Here is a 14,097-nt window from a genome sequence, read left to right on the forward strand (position 1 = left end):
CGTCGCGACATCTATTGTCAACTAGTAGTACTGATAAATTCCGCTATTTGACGCTAGATGTCGACTACGAAATAACTCGCGTTTTGGCAAGAAAACTGACGTATGGAGTTACCACTCTTTCTTTACTTATATCCTCCTATAGTATAAACAGGGGTGCGAAACTCCTGACTTCGGCCAAACTCGGCTCCGCTCGGCTCAGCATTGCTCCGAGCAATTATTAGGGTTGGCACCACTTGACTTCCTTTTGCGTGCACGACCACAGATAAGATAATCACTTGAATTTTGACAACCCTAAATAGCCGAAAGGGATAGTGCCATATATTAGAAAGGGATAGCATGATTCGACCCTGAACCGCTGTCAAACTTCGGTTTTGTAGGAAGTTTCCTTTCTGTACGAAAGTACTATTAACTATAAGTTCCTCTCCGTTCTTGGTCACGTCAGGTATTGGGCAAGGAAGTAGCCTCGGACCCCTCCTATTTCTTATCCTCGTAAACGACTTACCATCAGTACTCAGTCATTCAACGTGCCTCCTATTTGCCGATGACCTGAAACTGGCACTACCAATTAACGGTATTGAAGATTCTTCTCTACTGCAACTTGATATCGATAATGTTTCTGCCTGGGCTTGTAATAATAGTCTGACTCTGAACATTGAAAAATGCTCAGTTATTACATATACGCGTAATCGACATCCCGTAAATCACCCCTATACATTAGAAGATAAACCCCTGAAACGCGTCACTGAAATCAAGGACCTTGGTACGTGGTTTGACACACAGCTCACGTTCAACCAGCACATTACTAAGACCTGTAACGATGCCCGAAGATGCTTAGGGTTTGTCATACGCCAAGCCAAGTTGTTCACCAACAGACAGGCACTAACCGTCCTATACAACTCGTTCGTCCGGTCCAAGCTAGAAACTAATGCGATAATTTGGAATCCCCACGAAAAACATTACACGCTTCTAGTGGAAAGAGTCCAAAAATCCTTCGTTAGGTTCCTATATAAGAAATTATACGGGTATTATCCTCTATTGTATCCAACACTATTCGTGTTGGGTATGGTAGACTACACATCCCTCGAAACCCGCAGGAGTATATATCTAGTCAAATATTTCTTCCAACTAATACGTGGGACAATAACTAACTCTCAATTACTGTCGCAAATAACAATTCGTGTTCCCCGACTCACTGCTAAAGTGCTACGCCCTCGACGTCGCGGTCTCTTCGCTGTCCCCACAGCTCGAACTCGCATGCTTGCTAACTCTCCTCTTTACCAAGCACAGTCGCTACTGAACGACATACTAGACAGCGACGACGAACTCGACATCTTCACTACAACCGAGACCAAATTCATAGCCGCATCATGTCGTTATATCGAGAAAATCGTAACCACTAGCTCCATTATTTACCAATGAATGCATTATTAGGAAAAATTAAATCAGTTATGTGCCTATTGATTCTGTATAAGTAAATGAATGTATTATTAATTTTATTAGAGTAAAATGTGACATGTTATTCAAATTGCAAATAGTAATATTTATTTATTTTATTTCATCATTTTATACAAATACTCTTATATTCTAATTTAGTCTGTAGAAATCGATTTCATTTAAATTTTATTAGGATTTTATTTAGAAAATTGTGACATTAACAAATATTGACGTTTCTAATTCCATAATCATTCGGCATTGTACATATAATTTTAGTTTTGATTTAGTCCAATATTATTTTATTGTATTTATTGCAGTTAATGCATGTTAGATATTAAGTAATGTAATGCCAATTAGCACGTAAGGTTTATCTGTAAGTGCTAATTGATTGAAGTGAATAAATGATTGATTGATTGATTGATTGATATTATTTATTCTGTGGTATAAACAACATTATTTGCGGTATTTGACACATTATGACTGACGTATATAGAGATGTAACTAACGCAAATCGATTGTCACGGCAAGCGATTACGATTGGATGGCACGTAGACTGAGGTATCGAATTGTGACGTATAATGAATTTTAATTTGAGATTTAAATAAAGCTAGAATTATATGGTTTTCCCGCAAGCTAAATGCATTTTATACACCGACCGAGTAGGTCGCACCCATTGCCAAAATTGAAACTAACTGGGGATCTATTTTAAAGTTTATTTATGTTATTTCTGTGTCAAATTTGTTGTCTGTTAAGTGACGATAAATATATCCATATTTACAGTTGATTATCCACCTTTTCCTTATTTTTATTAAAAGAAAAATTCATATCGATTTACTTAGACGACTACCGATTCATAACGGCGGTGTCCGGCCAACCCTAAAATTAAAAAAAAAGACGTAGAACGTAAACGTTCGCAGTGCAGTTGTTTTCCTTTGTGATTTCGATGTGCAAAACATTTTACGTAGTATTGCTGTTGTGAGTGACAGACGTCAAATACCGCAAATAATGGTGTTTATACTATAAGGCCCAAGGTCCTACCTATAGTACTTAATAATTTCGATGAAATTTAAACCGTATTAAAATAGGAATAGAGTTACAATTGTTTTGATTCGTTAAATTTTCAAAGAAAACAAACTCAACTCTATTCCTTGCATTATAGGTTCAAATTTCAGTGGCAAGTTTTGGATATTTCATTTGTATGGCTGGGCCTTAGGAGGATGTTTATCTATATATTTATAGGATATCACAGAATAATTAATAGTACTAGGTACAGAAGACTCACTCTAACAAAACGCGTCTGTTACGATCAGGACAGATATGGCCGCTAGGTGGCGACAGCGCCACGCGCGGCTTATGGCTAGCCACCAAAATTGGTGTGGAACGGATGTGCTTTTAGCTCACATTAGCTACCTGTAGCAAAGCGACGAAATCGCGGAGTGGGCCACGCCTGCTATGGTACATACATACTTAACTTTTTTCAACAACATTTAACATTTACACCGAAAAACCGGGGTATGTTACTAAAAGTTCTTCTTCCGCTAGGTGCACCCGGCTGGTGACTTCACCCTGAGAGACCTGGGGTCCATCATCCCTATGCGGGACCCGCTCGTGGTCGTGGAGGCGACAGGGGCCGTCATACTGCAAGCCTTAGAGAACGCTGTCAGTCAGTACCCGAGCCTGGAGGGACGGTTTCCACAAGTAAGTTAGTTGTCCCGCCCTGTTGGTGCACCCTGAGAGACCTGGGCTCCATCATCCCTATGCGGGACCCGCTCGTGGTCGTGGAGGCGACAGGGGCCGTCATACTGCAAGCCTTAGAGAACGCTGTCAGTCAGTACCCGAGCCTGGAGGGACGGTTTCCACAAGTAAGTTAGTTGTCCCGCCCTGTTGGTGCACCCTGAGAGACCTGGGCTCCATCATCCCTATGCGGGACCCGCTCGTGGTCGTGGAGGCAACAGGGGCCGTCATACTGCAAGCCTTAGAGAACTCGGTCAGCCAGTACCCGAGCCTCGAGGGACGGTTTCCACAAGTAAATTAATTGTCCCGCCCTGTAGGTGCACCCTGAGAGACCTGGGCTCCATCATCCCTATGCGGGACCCACTCGTGGTCGTGGAGGGGACGGGGGCTGTCATACTCCAAGCCTTAGAGAACTCAGTCAGCCAGTACCCGAGCCTGGAGGGACGGTTTCCACAAGTAAATTAATTGTCCCGCCCTGTAGGTGCATCCTGAGAGACCTGGGCTCCATCATCCCTATGCGGGGCCCACTCGTGGTCGTGGAGGGGACGGGGGCTGTTATACTCCAAGCCTTAGAGAACTCAGTCAGCCAGTACCCGAGCCTGGAGGGACGGTTTCCACAAGTAAATTAATTGTCCCGCCCTGTAGGTGCATCCTGAGAGACCTGGGCTCCATCATCCCTATGCGGGACCCACTCGTGGTCGTGGAGAGGCGACGGGGGCTGTTATACTGCAAGCCTTAGATAACTCAGTCAGTACCCGAGCCTGGAGGGACGGTTTCCACAAGTAAATTAATTGTCCCGCCCTGTAGGTGCATCCTGAGAGACCTGGGCTCCATCATCCCTATGCGGGACCCACTCGTGGTCGTGGAGAGGCGACGGGGGCTGTGATACTGCAAGCCTTAGATAACTCAGTCAGTACCCGAGCCTGGAGGGACGGTTTCCACAAGTAAATTAATTGTCCCGCCCTGTAGGTGCACCCTGAGAGACCTGGGCTCCATCATCCCTATGCGGGACCCACTCGTGGTAGTGGAGGCGACTGGGCCGTTATACTCCAAGCCTTAGAGAACTCAGTCAGTACCCGAGCCTGGAGGGACGGTTTCCACAAGTAAGTTAGTTGTCCCGCCCTGTAGGTGCACCCTGAGAGAGCTGGTGTCCATCATCGCCATGGACCCGCTTTTTTATATCTTCAGTTGATTCAGGATTGGTTTGGTATAAATTTTGTAAATTTTTCGGAAGGATGTTTAATATTTTTGCAAGCAAATACATAGTTGGTTCTCATACCGTAGAAATTTATAAATCGATGTCAGTTAGGTAAACCTCTTAACCTACTGTTACGATGGTATTCTTTTAAATCGGATATATCCTTACAATCTTCTCTAAGCATTGCTAACTTGAGTAAGTTTTGTACGGGAAGTACATTAGGGGTCGTCCAGAAATCATGTGATCGTTTAGAGGAGGGGTGGGGGTAAGAAAAATATCACGATTTCTGGACGACCCCTTACAAAATTTGAAAAGGTGGGAATGGTCATCACTATTTTGTATATTGTTGTGTTGTTACAGCCTGTGTTGTGTTGCAGGTGGCCGGCATATCGTTCGCGTTCGACCCCACCAAGCCCCCCGGCGCCCGCGTCGCAGAACAAGTGGTTAAGGTCGGAGACGAATACTTGCAGAGGGAACAGCGATACAGACTGGCTGTTAAAGACTACTTGTATAGGGGAAATGACGGGTTTAACATGCTGCCCGGCTGCAGGCTACTGGTAAGACTTACTTTTATGACTTAAGACTAATATTTATGATCGGAGACGAATACTTGCAGAGGGAACAGCGATACAGACTGGCTGTTAAAGACTACTTGTATAGGGGAAATGACGGGTTTAACATGCTGCCCGGCTGCAGGCTACTGGTAAGACTTACTTTTATGACTTAAGACTAATATTTATGATCGGAGACGAATACTTGCAGAGGGAACAGCGATACAGACTGGCTGTTAAAGACTACTTGTATAGGGGAAATGACGGGTTTAACATGCTGCCCGGCTGCAGGCTACTGGTAAGACTTACTTTTATGACTTAAGACTAATATTTATGATCGGAGACGAATACTTGCAGAGGGAACAGCGATACAGACTGGCTGTTAAAGACTACTTGTATAGGGGAAATGACGGGTTTAACATGCTGCCCGGCTGCAGGCTACTGGTAAGACTTACTTTTATGACTTAAGACTAATATTTATGATCGGAGACGAATACTTGCAGAGGGAACAGCGATACAGACTGGCTGTTAAAGACTACTTGTATAGGGGAAATGACGGGTTTAACATGCTGCCCGGCTGCAGGCTACTGGTAAGACTTACTTTTATGACTTAAGACTAATATTTATGATCGGAGACGAATACTTGCAGAGGGAACAGCGATACAGACTGGCTGTTAAAGACTACTTGTATAGGGGAAATGACGGGTTTAACATGCTGCCCGGCTGCAGGCTACTGGTAAGACTTACTTTTATGACTTAAGACTAATATTTATGATCGGAGACGAATACTTGCAGAGGGAACAGCGATACAGACTGGCTGTTAAAGACTACTTGTATAGGGGAAATGACGGCTTTAACATGCTACCCGGCTGCAGGCTACTGGTAAGACTTAGCGCCACTTGCACCATCCCACTAACCCGGGGTTAAACGGTTAAACCGTTAATCCAGTGTCAAATTGTACTGGTAACCATGGCAACTCCAGGTTTAACCGATTAACCCCGGGTTAGTGAATGCTGCAAGTGGCCTTTAGGGAATTTAAGAATGGTAGTCCTAAAACCTTAACACATTTTATCTTTACCGCTTATCTTTGCAATTTATTCCGGTTCACTAATTTTGATGGTGAAATACTGCGTTTATTTATATTATAGTTGCTATACGTCTTTTTCATTTGTATCATTTATTTATTTATTTAGGAAATTAAAAAAATATATACTCAAATTTCTAAACTTTGAGGTCTTCTTTTTTTTTTTTCATTTTTGTATGTCCAAATTATTGTGATAAATTGCTCATATTTTACTAGAATTTGTTATAAACTTCAGCAAGGGGGTATTTTCCTACTAGTCAAATCAGTAACTTTTTTTAGAACTGTCAAAACGATTTGCTAATATGGAATTTATATGAAACATTACATCGTGACGTCACGGCCAACTCACCTACTTTTTATATTTCTATCCGATTTATTAAATAGAACTTGTGTTTAAAAATAACTCCTATCTGTGTTTTTCTAATAATTATCTGGTGCTTTATTCCATGCATGGTGTAAAATAATTTATTTTAAATACAGTATAATACCCTATTGTTGACAGGTTTCAGAAGACTTGTGCCCGGAGATCGGGCTAGCGGTGCAGAACCACTTTGCAGCCATAAATGTGCGCTCCGGCCGAGCGAGGGCTTCTAAGCATCGCCAGTCGCTCGTCACTCTCAGTCGCAGGTACATATAGAATAGAATAGAATAGAATAGAAATAATTTTATTCGTAAGCACAAACACAAAATAAAAACTTATAAAGTTACTTTTAATATTAAAGACAACTACTAGAAGTCTTATTTCAGAATTGCAAGAAAATGTGACATTTTGTGACAGGGGGAGTCATAAAGTTTGTGACGTCATTCTAACTATTCAAATTATTTAATTCGCTGCATAGTTAAATAACAAGTTTTTGGCACGATAATCATTTTATTCGTTTAATTTTCTTTTCTATACAGGAATCCATGAATGAACTAGTATTTAAGTATAAATTGTATAATAGGCTACATTCCTACTATTCAAATCAGCTTCTTTTTTAGAACTGTCAAAACGATTTGCTAATATGGAATTTATATGAAAACGAATATAGTGACGTCACGGTAAACTCACCTACTTTTTATATTTCAATCCGATTTATTAAATACAAATTGTGTTTAAAAATAGCTGCTATCTATGTTTTTCTAATAATTATCTGGTGCTTTATTTCGTGCACGGTTTGAAATAATTTATTTTAAGTACAGGAAACATCCCTATTCTATTACCATTGTATTAATCAAATTAGCATAAGTTTTAAATGAATGAGTACATTGTAGGAGAGGACGGAAAACCGCTAAAAGATGGACGAGTCGTTTTGCTTTTCACGACTACTGCGAGGAAATAAGAAAACATTTGCATAACTATAAGTACTAGCCCCCGATTTCTCTGGTAGCAAATTACTAGCCACTGCCTGTGCTGTCTCTTGAATTCGGCAGGCGTCAGCGTAAGAATATCATTTTCTTCACTAGAAGAGCTCATTTTTATAGCGAGCGTAGATACGCGTTTCTTGTATTTTTTAGTTAAACACAATTTACACTATCCAATTCAGTATTTTCAGATCCCGCCTTTTTTACTTTTTTTAACACTTTGAAGAGGCGTTTTTCTGTTATTTGCTTCAAACCGACTCTAAACTTAGAAGCGTTTTTGCTAAAAAAAACCACAAACAGCTACAAAAGTAAAAAACGCCTTAAGCGTGAACTGAATGGATAATTGTTATAAAAAAATGGACTGAATGGTTTTGACATTTCTTTTTTTTTTAAACAAGAAATTGGTCCTATAAATAACCTAACTTTATTTTTGAAGGAAAAAGTTGCGCCATAAAAGACCTTTTATTAATTTTTATGTTTTAAATGATACTCATTGCTGTAGCGAACCGTCACCAATGACAGATGATGATAACAATGAAACATTGTAGTAGTGGTGGTTCAGGTGCTACAGTTATTGCCTACTTTCCAGCTTGGTTTTAGACCATCTATTGCCACATTTCCGAACAGTGGCGTGAAAAAATATTATCTTCTCTTATGTTATATTGTGCCTGCAGACACAGCCTGGTGAAGATGCTGGACGTGACGGAGCTGGACGGGCCGCCCCCCCTCCGCCGCGCCTCCTCCGTGGCCGAGCCCCCCCCGCACCCGCATCCCCACCACCGGTAAATACCCACCGCTTACCATCCATACTAATATTATAAAAGCGAAAGTGTGTCTGTCTGTCTGTCTGTTACCTCTTCGCGCTTAAACCGCTGAACCAATTTAATTGAAATATGGCATAGGGATATTTTGACTCACGGGGAAGTACATAGGATAGTTTTTATGTCAGGAATCATCCCTAAAGATAGAGAGTTAATGAATTGCCTGATCACTGATTGAAACTTATGTTGAAATTGAATGATTGCTATTACACTTTATTCAGGCGCTATGCTTACACTAGCTGCTGTTACTGATTCCACGCAGACGAAGTCGCGGACACAAGCTAGTAGTATTATAAATTCGAAAGTGTGTCTGTCTGTTACCTTTTCACGCTTAAACCTCTAAAAGGATTTAGTTTAAATTTGGCATAGAGATAGTTTGAGTCACGGGGAAGGACATAGGATAGTTTTTATGTCGGAAGTCATCCCTAAAGAGGATGACAATGGGGATCGAAATGAGAAAATTAAAATGCCTGTTAATTTGTGTAAACTGAAAATCAAAATTAGATTCCAAAAAAGTATTATATTTTATGTAAAAATAAGTAAATAAAAGTACTTTTAGGAGTAAAATTACCAATAAATAAATTATATTAGCGTGTTTATTTATAAAAAGGAATTTACTATTATACAAACAAATTATTGCAGTGGCAACATTGTCTTACTTTTTTTGGAATCTAATTACGATTTTCAGTTTAAACATTTAAGCATAGTATGCTCAACATTATTGCCATCGTTTATTAAAAGAAAGAAGATAAAATTACATAACTAGCTCAGTGCAGGGGTCGGAAACCGGTATTTGCTCCATACAAAAATACCGGTATTATTACGTTCTTTTTCGTTCTTTGGTATATTATTTCATTTTTAATGGGACAACCTAATAATACGAAGTTGTTACCTAAATACATAATTCAGTCTTACGTAAAGAGCATAAAATAATTCAAAATATTGGGCTATTTCGAGGTTTTTAAAAAATACCGGTTCCGAGCCCTGGCTCAGTGACCCTACACTACTGGGGGCTGTCCAGAAATTACGTCATCGATTTTTGACGATTTTTGACCCCCCCCCCCTATAATCATCCAAAAATCATGCTTCAAATGACCCCATTTCCTCCTACTTCCTGCTACCGTCATCCGATGTCCAGACCCCCCCCCCCCCTAATTTGAAATGACGTAATTTATGAATAGCCCCTAGGGCAGGCCGGTGTCCCGGTGACCGCTCTACAGAATTACTAAGTAAGTACATGCACTTTTGGGGTATTCTCTAAACTAAAGTCTCTTAGGTATATACATTGTATGCGAAGAAAAATAATACTTAATGAAATGCATGCAAAAACTAAGACATACTATTACCAAAGAGAATAGATAGTATAGAGGGGTCCTGTCATAGTAAATTTACTGCCATCTATCGACACACGACTAAAACTCAAAATGAAAACGTATAAAACTATCAAAAAAATTAATATATATGGATAAATGATTTTATTACTTTTATTTCATTTTGACCCATGTTCATTCACTGATACCTATGTGTTAAAATTGTTAAATATGAAACGGTGTCGTCAACGCCATCTAGCCGAGCATAGGCCAAAGGTGTGTGCGCCATCTGTCCGAGAATGACTTTTTCTTGACTATCGAGGCACATTTTTTCCTTAGACTTTATTCGTCTTATACGAAGTTACATATGTCTTTGCTATTACTAACTAATACAATTTTTAGGGTTCCGTACCCAAAGGGTAAAACGGGACCCTATTACTAAGACTTCGCTGTCCGTCCGTCCGTCCGTCCGTCCGTCCGTCCGTCTGTCACCAGGCTGTATCTCACGAACCGTGATAGCTAGACAGTTGAAATTTTCACAGATGATGTATTTCTGTTGCCGCTATAACAACAAATACTAAAAACAGAATAAAATAAAGATTTAAATGGGGCTCCCATACAACAAACGTGATTTTTGAACAAAGTTAAGCAACGTCGGGAGTGGTCAGTACTTGGATGGGTGACCGTTTTTTTTTGCTTCTTTTTTCGTTTTTTTTTGCATTATGGTACGGAACCCTTCGTGCGCGAGTCCGACTCGCACTTGCCCGGTTTTATATTATATTTATACTTACTCTAACTGCTGGAACTAATTCCACGCAAACGAAGTCGCGGGCAAAAGCTATCGGCCTGTCAGTTAGAACAAACATTTTGACAGTTCCGAACAACTGACAGGCCGATACCGTCCGGCGGACTGTTAATCAGTGGGCCCCTTAATAGAGAAATATGAGTAAAGAGTAGTAACTCTATACATCAGTTTCCTTACCAAAACGCGAGTTAATATGTATATCTTTATTTTTATCTATGACTGTATGTGTTCTGAACAATATTTTTTAGAGCACCGTACACAACTTTGTTCACGGTGCTCTTATGGGATCACTTCGGTCTTGCAAATCGGTTAAATGCGTTTTTCTCAAAGACCGTTTGATGTAGGTACCTGAAATTTGGAATAGTTATGGCAAGTACCATTACTAACACTGTGAATAAGTCGAAACTGCTTATTTCTGATTTTAGGGGGAAATTTAGGGGGTTAGAGGGTTAGGCTGAATTTTTTTTGTATGGATTGAATTGAATTTTGATTTAATAAAATGGCAGGTTGACTCGCCGCGCGTCGCTCGACGATTTGGAGCAGCAGTCGTGCGAGCTCGCGCCCAAAGTCGAGAACCGGATCATACTCATCGACAAGCCAGAGGTAACATACATAACATACAGTGTGGAAAAATCGAGTGCCACATATGGATGGCAACTACCTTAAATATTGTAAATAGCACATTTTGTGTAAAGGAGACTCTCCTTTGTTTTTAAAAACAATAAATTCTGCATTTAAGGATTTATGAAAAATCGCTTGCCTCAGTCGGGACTCGAACCGGTCAAATGTGACAAAAAATAACGTGCCGTATTTTATGATGCAGATTGAAAGGTTATCAGTATAAGGTTCATTTTTCTCTAAATAACAAATACAATCAGAATAACGGAAGGCCATGAAAACTAACAATTACCTTTTAAATTTGATTTTTTGTCACATTTGATCGGTTCGAGTCCCGACTGAGGCAAGCGATTTTTCATAAATCCTTAAATGCAGAATTTATTGTTTTTAAAAACAAAGGAAAGTCTCATCATCATCATCATCGCGCATCACATCAAATGCGCGACTTCTCAGAGATAACGCCTAGCTAGATCGATTTATCGCCCCCGAAAACCCCCATGTAGCAAATTTCATCGAAATCTATTGAGCCGTTTCCGAGACCCCTGAAATATATACATATATACCTAAATATACAAGTATTACTCGTTTAAAGGTATAAGATTTATTTTATGATGACAACTGTATTTTATTTTCATAATGGTTGACATATTCCGTTTCGCGGGCATGTTTGTATAAAATTTGGCATTTTTCGCGAGCCGAATTGGCAGGCTCTCGGCTATAATTTGTAGACAGCTGTGCTAAACTATAACCCCCTTATTCATAAAACTTGAAGGGCCTGATTTAGTTAAATTATGCTTTATCCCTTTCTTACAAATACATAACCCAAAATGTCAGATAGAGACAAACGATTATTAGTTTAGCTAATTGAGGTTTGTAGCGCGTTTATGAATAAGGGTGTTACTGTTTATAGTACATTGTAGGAGAGGACGGAAAACCGCTAAAAGATGGACGAGTGAGTTTGAGGGCCGACACGTTAGTGGAGGTCCTCAAATAATACGAGTCCATCTTTAGCGTTTCCGGCCGAGGCATGACATAGTGACAGATGATGATAACAATGAAACATTGTAGTAGTGGTGATTCAGGTGCTACAGCTATTGCCTATTTTCCAGCTTGGTTTTAGACATTTTTTGCCACATTTCCGAACGTGAAAATGTAATAGACATGCAAAGTGAAATCTATGACAAGATAATTGTAAATAAAGTCACTTGTAAATGTAAATATTTACAAATATCATATCAATACTTAATGTGTGTGTGTTACGTTTGTAATGTAAGGCAGCGGTCGGCAACCTTTTACAAGCCAAGGGCCACATAGTAGTCAACGAAGTTGACGCGAGCCGCACTTTGTTACTATTTATGACTTTATCAGACATTGTCGTTTGTCCTTATTACATACAAAATAGCCAGGGAGGCTCGCGGGCCGCAAGTGAGAGGTTCGCGGGCCGCTTGTTGCCGACCGCTGATTGTAAGGTAATACCAAAGAGAATAGATAGTATAGAGGGGTCCTGTCATAGTAAATTTTGTAGTCGCAGTAAATTTACTGCCATCTATCGACACACAACTAAAACTCAAAATGAAAACGTATAAAATTATCAAAAAAATGTATATATATGGATAAATGATTTTATTATTTTTATATCATTTTGACCCATGTTCATTCACTGATATCTATGTGTTAAAATTGTTAAATATGAAACGGTGTCGTCACGCCATCTAGCCGAGCATAGGCCAAAGGTGTGTGCGCCATCTATCCGAAAATGACTTTTTCTTGATTTCCGAGGCACGTTTTTAGGGTTCCGTACCCAAAGGGTAAAACGGGACCCTATTACTAAGACTTCGCTGTCCGTCCGTCCGTCAGTCCGTCCGTCCGTCCGTCCGTCTGTCACCAGGCTGTATCTCACGAACCGTGATAGCTAGACAGTTGAAATTTTCACAGATGATGTATTTCTGTTGCCGCTATAACAACAAATACTAAAAACAGAATAAAATAAAGATTTAAATGGGGCTCCCATACAACAAACGTGATTTTTGACCAAAGTTAAGCAACGTCGGGAGTGGTCAGTACTTGGATGGGTGACCGTTTTTTTTTTGCTTTTTTTTCGTTTTTTTTTTTTTTGCATTATGGTACGGAACCCTTCGTGCGCGAGTCCGACTCGCACTTGCCCGGTTTTTTTCCTTAGACTTTATTCATCTTATACGAAGTTACATATGTCTTTGGTAATAGACATGCAAAGTGAAATCTATGACAAGATAATTCTAAATAAATTCACTTGTAAATGTAAATATTTACAAATATCATATCAATACTTAATGTGTGTGCTTCGAGCAACACCGGCTTCCGACACATCGGAAGGGAGGGGCCCAAGCGATATCTCACCGTACAAATCTTTCTGCCATTTTTTGCGGGGGGAAAGGTGCACACAGTCGCACTTCTCACACACTTACATACAACATCCAATCTGTAATGACGACACAAATACATAGAAAATGACACACGTCAAAGACAAATCTTGCAAACCTCGATCTCTTTTTGTGTACGGACGAGTGACAAGTGTCACAACACGCACACACACATTTTCGTCGAAGAATTTTATTGTATTCTGAGAGATGAGAAGTCGGATTTGTGTGTGTGTTACGTTTGTAATGTAAGGTAATGTCCGCAGACTCTTCAGGCGCTGGTCGCGGAGCGCGCTCGCTGGGAGGCCGACACGGTCATCGCGGAGGTCGACGATGAAAACTCGCCGTAAACACGCGATCAATCGACTACAAACTAATCGATTCAATCTGTCACTGTCAATCGCGATTAATTTTTAGTTTCGTTCATTCAATAACTGGCTAAGGGGCTGTCCATAAATTACGTCATCGATTTTTGACGATTTTTGACCCCCCCCCCCCTAAAATCATCCAAAAATCATGTTTCGAATGACCCCGTTTCCGCCTACGTCATGCTACCGTCATCCGATGTCCAGACCCCCCCCCCCTAATTTGAAATGACGTAATTTATGAATAGCCCCTAATAGGGAACATTACGCAAAACTGCGTTAGGGGGCGGCACTACCACTATCCATCACAATATGGGGTCTACCGCGAAACAAGAAAATCTAAATTTCGTTATCTAACCTCTCTATCACTTGAACATTCGAGCGATATAGAGGCAGATAACTAAATATCGATTTTCGCGTTTCCCGGGAGGCCCTTG

The 14,097-nt window shown here is 40.3% G+C and overlaps 1 protein-coding gene across 1 annotated transcript in view; it reads left to right on the plus strand.

The window, feature by feature from the left end:
• The window catches only part of LOC134800839 (snake venom 5'-nucleotidase), a 31,795-nt gene extending 18,069 nt beyond the window's left edge, over nt 1-13,726 (plus strand). The window contains exons 11-16 of the mRNA XM_063773395.1: nt 2,977-3,132; nt 4,744-4,923; nt 6,504-6,628; nt 8,020-8,127; nt 10,788-10,884; nt 13,562-13,726. Of these exons, the coding sequence (XP_063629465.1) occupies nt 2,977-3,132; nt 4,744-4,923; nt 6,504-6,628; nt 8,020-8,127; nt 10,788-10,884; nt 13,562-13,645 (750 nt within the window). The 3' untranslated portion in view covers nt 13,646-13,726. The remainder of the gene's footprint in view (nt 1-2,976; nt 3,133-4,743; nt 4,924-6,503; nt 6,629-8,019; nt 8,128-10,787; nt 10,885-13,561) is intronic.
• The last annotated feature ends 371 nt before the right edge of the window (nt 13,727-14,097 follow it).

Source organism: Cydia splendana, chromosome 20 (genome assembly GCF_910591565.1).
Source record: "Cydia splendana chromosome 20, ilCydSple1.2, whole genome shotgun sequence".
NCBI lineage: Eukaryota > Metazoa > Arthropoda > Insecta > Lepidoptera > Tortricidae > Cydia > Cydia splendana.